The sequence below is a fragment of the Colobus angolensis genome, unplaced genomic scaffold, assembly GCF_000951035.1.
Source record: "Colobus angolensis palliatus isolate OR3802 unplaced genomic scaffold, Cang.pa_1.0 Scaffold100, whole genome shotgun sequence".
NCBI lineage: Eukaryota > Metazoa > Chordata > Mammalia > Primates > Cercopithecidae > Colobus > Colobus angolensis.
In genome coordinates, this window is record NW_012110920.1 from 3,445,175 (window position 1) to 3,450,146 (window position 4,972).

The window sequence follows — 4,972 nt, forward strand, 5'->3', positions numbered from 1 at the left end:
CAAGCTGGGAAGACTGGGTGGAACATGAGGATCTCAGGCACTCAGGCACATTCCTCCAGGTCCTGCCGTGAGAAGCTGCAGCAACTCCTCCAGCTGGCAGTGTTATGGGGAGGTCTCTTTAACAAAGCACCAGGCAGTTCTCAGCTCTGCTCCTGTTCTAGTGTCACTGTGGGAGGGGTGGTGCTGGCGGAGGAAACCACCAGGTGTGGCCATGGGAAAGTCCCTCCAACATTCTATAGAAACATGGAATTTCCTGGTTTTAACCATTTCACATCCAACTGCCATCTCAGAGCTGACCAGAGCAGCACAGACCCCTCCAGCCTCCTAGGACATTTGATGTGGGGCATCGAGTCCTGGCTGGGAAGTTGGCACCTGGGTTCCAGCCTCAGCAGTCTCTGAAGAGAATGGGTAAATTCCTGAAGTGTGTGGGCCTCCATACCTTCAATGCTTTCTGTAAAACACTTTCTAAGCTCCAAACAATTCCAAATATATCCATGTCATCCAATCAACCCATGGAGTGCTGTTACTCTCCTCCTGCTGCAGGTGAGTGAGCTGGCTGGGAGGGGCTGCGTGCTGTGCTCAAGTCACACTGGAGGGCATCAGCTGGATCCCCGTGCTTGCTCGGACCTCTGCAGGCCTCCTTGGAAGGTGACTCAGGTCCAACTTCTAGGACTGGGTCGGCGTAGCTCCTACACCTCCTTGGGGCTCCTGGGTGTGGGAGCGTGGACTTCCCAGGCAGCTTTCCACTTAGTTAACTTGCCCAACCTGCTCTGTTGACTCCGGGCAGAGTCCTGAACTTCCCTGCTCCAGTGAATTGTGCGAGATGCCAAAACAGCACCCAGCTGCCCACCACAATGACCAGAAGGGCCCCAGTTCCTGGCTTCTCTGTGGCTCAGACTCTGGTCCTATTGCCTACACTTGGGAACTCAGAACATCCTCTTTCTCTTTGCTGAGCTGGTGGCTGCATTGAGTTGCCTCTGTCTCTTTAAGAGAGAAAGAGAGCGAGAGACGGAAATCAGGAAGTGTGAGAGAGCTGAGAGCCAGGACTCAGTGCTGAGCCTGGTGTCCCACCGCCACAAGGAGGCAGGGAAGAAACCCACTAGTCCCAGCTCCTGGGGTGGCACAGGCCATTGCAACTGGCCCTGCCTGTGGGTCCTAAGGGCCCTTGGCCACCAGGAGGCTAAGAACACTGCTCATGAATGACAGCAAGCCCTGAAAGTTCTGGGAGTGCCACCCAGTCCCACAAACCTGCATCCCCTGCAGTGGAGATGGGGTGAGTGTGCAGCGTGTGGAGGGGGGCGGGGGTGGAATGAGGGGGCCAGGCAAGGGGCAGCTGCTGGGCAGCTCAGCCGGGCACAGGGGTGTGGGCTTGTCAGCAGCGGTGCTCTCACATAGAGCGTTGTGTGTGGCATAGAGGTGAGCCACCATGGGCCAACCACAAGCCCTCCTTGGGCTCTGCTTACCAACACCCAAAGCCAGCGATCAGCTCCCAGCACCTGCCCTCACCTTTCCCGGGGTCTTTCTCCCTGGCCAGAGTCTCAGGAGTAGGAGACGCCGGGAAAGTCTCCCTGAACAGTTGGGGTATAGAGCTGGAAACCCCCAGCCCGGCCCTCTGGGGGAAGGTGACAAACAGGAAAGGGTTAAAGGGCTAGGGCCGGTGGCCTTTGATGGAGGCTGAGAAGCAACTGCACTGAGGGGCGCCTCTCATCCGCCCTCCTCTTTCCGGTATAGCTCAGCTCCTGGACGTGCCACAGACAGAAAGCATAACACGCGCTCGCCAGGAAGAGCCTTTGCCTGACTCAGGGCAGCTGAGAGTGTGGGGTAAGTGCATTTGGCCACAGCAGAGCCCTGAGGAGGGAGGGGAGGGGAGAGATGGGTGGGCGTCGGCTCACATGCTTCACTGTCCACTGCTCATTCATCCAACCACTGGTTGAGGGCCGCTGAGCCCTTCTATGCACCAGGTGCTTGGGGTGGTGGGGGGAGGATCTGCAGAGCGTGCAGAGTTGAGCCAGATGTGCCACAACCAGAGCTCCTGGGCACAGAACCCAGGGGCACGCCGCCTGTCTAGGGCTCTGTGCTTTGCACCTCACTGCCTATTATCCCAGAGTCATCAGCTGTTCCTCACCCCAGTATCAGAGCCTTTGGCCTTGATTTCAGCCTGCTTTGCTCCAGCCCCAGCCCCCAGACCTGCTGGCTGGCTCCAGCCTCAGCGGGGAAAACCAGACCCACTCATTCATGCTGAGCTACTGTGTTGTCTTCAGGAAGCCTCTCAGTACTTCAGTTGCTTCTGTGTAATGTCCACTCCTACCTGATCTGAAACTGGGAGTTGACCACTGATCTCTTCAAGGGGCCGCTGGCTCAATGAACTGACATTATCAAGGATTTGCATTTTTAAAAAAGATTACACAGAGAAAAAGTTCAGAGTGAAGGAACATAGGATTCCAGGCATGGCAACCCTCAGTTTGAGAACCTCTAAGATGTTAGAACACGAAGACACCTTTTCTAGTCTAGTGTTATTTAAAAGTATTTAAGTGGCCAGGCATGGTGGCTCACACTGTAATCCCAGTACTTTTGGGAGGAAGCCCATGTGGGCGGATTGCTTGAGCTCAGGAGTTCAAGACCAGCCTGGGCAACATGGCAAAAACCCATCTCTACTAAAAATACAAAAGACAGCCAGGTGTGGTGGTTCACGCCTATGGTCCTAAGCTACTCAGGAGGCTGAGTTGGGAGGATTGCTTGAGCCCAGGGTGTGGAGGTTACAGTGAGTCATGATTGCATCACTGCACCCCAGCCTGGATGACAGAGTGAGACCTTATGTCAAAAAAAAAAAAAAGAATATTTAAAGGATGGTGGCCCTTCTAATGCTTCTGTCCCCAGGTATCCCAAAAAGGCCAGCCCTGGCCTTATTTTTCAGAGAGAAATTGAGTTTAACTTCTGATAATACACTTTCTGGTACTAATTGCTTTAGGAGAACGAGGCTGTGGAGAAAAGATGAGGACAAAGATGGGAAACAGAGTTGTAAGGTGTTTCCGATTCTCCCAATGGCCGAATGATGAATTTTGCCTCCCCTATACCCTGCTCTTACACACACACTCGCACGCTTCTCCCCAACCCCCTACACAAATACACACACACACACTCACACATACACACACACACACACACACACACTCTGAAGCAGCCCCGTCTCTCTTAGAGTAGCACTGACCCGGCTGTCAGCTCACAGCAGCAGGAAGTGGTGGGCCTGGCAGGCAGGCCAGCGGGGGCTGGGGTGGTGGCTCCAGGCTCATGTTGCAATCCTGGAGATTTGTGGTAGTGTGGGAGATGCTGCCTGACCCCAGGCCCTTCCTCCTATACTGTTTCTGCTTCCTGGGACAGTCTCAAGCCTGGATGCCAAAACCCAGAATCTTCAGTGCTGGGGAGAGGTGATAGAGACAAGAGGTTTGTCTCTGTTGAATGACCTGCCTGGGGAGGGGCTTCAAGGGGACTTGGGGAGCCAGGACAGGCAGAAGGCCAGGCCTCTTAGGTGGAACAGGTGCCGGCTGTGGGCTTAGGGCTCAGTGGGGGCCCTCTTGTTGTGCTGTGCGTCCTTTTGGGGAAGTTACTTAACCTTTCTGTGCTTCACACTTCCCCCACTCCCTTGCTTATGGAATGCCCACATGGAGCCCTTCTTAGGGTAGCCTTGGGGCACAGTTACAGGTCAGGCCACCAGTGGCCACCCCATGCCAGGAATGGAATCCTGGGCCCCCAGCATGCTCTTTTTCTAGGCAGCAGGCGACCAGCCAGCTCAGGGCAGGAGATGCAGAGCACAGCCAATTACCTGTGGCACACAGACGACCTGCTGGGGCAGGGAGCCACTGCCAATGTGTACAAGGCCCGCAACAAGGTAGGAAGCAACCCTGGCCAGCCCAGCCTTGGCCTCCTCATGCCTTGGAAGCTGGCCCAGTCAGCCCCCAGAGGGCATTGAGGGCGGTGGGACAGGGATCTGGGGACACTGTGCAGCACACTCATGCTGTGGGTTTGAGCAGAGGGATAGGGAGCTGAAAACGGCTCCTTGAGAGGATGCCTCCGTCAGGCACGAGTTGGGCAAGAGAACTATGAAGTCACAAGGCAAACATCCGAGGAAGGTAGCAGCAAATGGGATCTAGGAAGAGCAGAGGCAGGAATTAGGCCTTGTTTGGATTTATCCTGCAAGAATATACGAGATGATATCCATTCTGTTTTACTTAAGAGTAGTAGCCGGCTGGGCGCAGTGGTTCACACCTGTAATCCCAGCGCTTTGGGAGGCCGAGGTGGGCGGATCACGAGGTTAGGAGATTGAGACCATCCTGGTCAAGATGGTGAAACCCCATCTCTACTAAAAATACAAAAATTAGCTGGGTGTGGTGGCGGGCGCCTATAATCCCAGCTACTCGGGAGGCTGAGGCAGAGAATCGCTTGAACCCGGGAGGCAGAGATTCCAGTGAGCTGAGATCTTGACGCTGCATTCCAGCCTAGGGACAGAGTGAGACGCGCCGTCTTAAAAAAAAAAAAAAGGAATTGGAGCCAGCCAGACCACGTTCCAGTCCCTTCCCTGCTGCTAACCCCAGGGAGTGTTAGCTGCCCTGTGGTGATTGTCAATGGCAATTGTAATAATAACAACAAGCCATCCAACCAGGCTCATCTCTGGGTTGGGCTGGCGGGAGAGGCTGAATGGAGGCCCAGGAGAGGTGGCTGCTCCCCCGCGGGAGTGGGACGTGTGCTAATCCCCATGCTGTCTCCCACTGCTCCCTCCCCAATGGCAGAAATCTGGGGAGCTGGTTGCTGTGAAGGTCTTCAACACCACCAGCTACCTGCGGCCCCGTGAGGTGCAGGTGAGGGAGTTTGAGGTCCTGCGGAAGCTGAACCACCAGAACATCATCAAGCTCTTTGCAGTGGAGGAGACGGTGGGTCTGGTGCTTGGTCAGAGGGTGGTCTTGTCCTGGACCCTTGT

At 55.2% G+C, this 4,972-nt stretch overlaps 1 protein-coding gene across 1 annotated transcript in view; it reads left to right on the forward strand.

Moving 5' to 3' along the window:
• Window positions 1–3,411: 3,411 nt before the first annotated feature.
• The window catches only part of IKBKE (inhibitor of kappa light polypeptide gene enhancer in B-cells, kinase epsilon), a 23,755-nt gene continuing 22,194 nt past the window's right edge, over window positions 3,412–4,972 (forward strand). Inside the window, exons 1-3 of the mRNA XM_011938680.1 lie at window positions 3,412–3,535; window positions 3,768–3,886; window positions 4,785–4,934. Of these exons, the coding sequence (XP_011794070.1) occupies window positions 3,457–3,535; window positions 3,768–3,886; window positions 4,785–4,934 (348 nt within the window). The 5' untranslated portion in view covers window positions 3,412–3,456. The remainder of the gene's footprint in view (window positions 3,536–3,767; window positions 3,887–4,784; window positions 4,935–4,972) is intronic.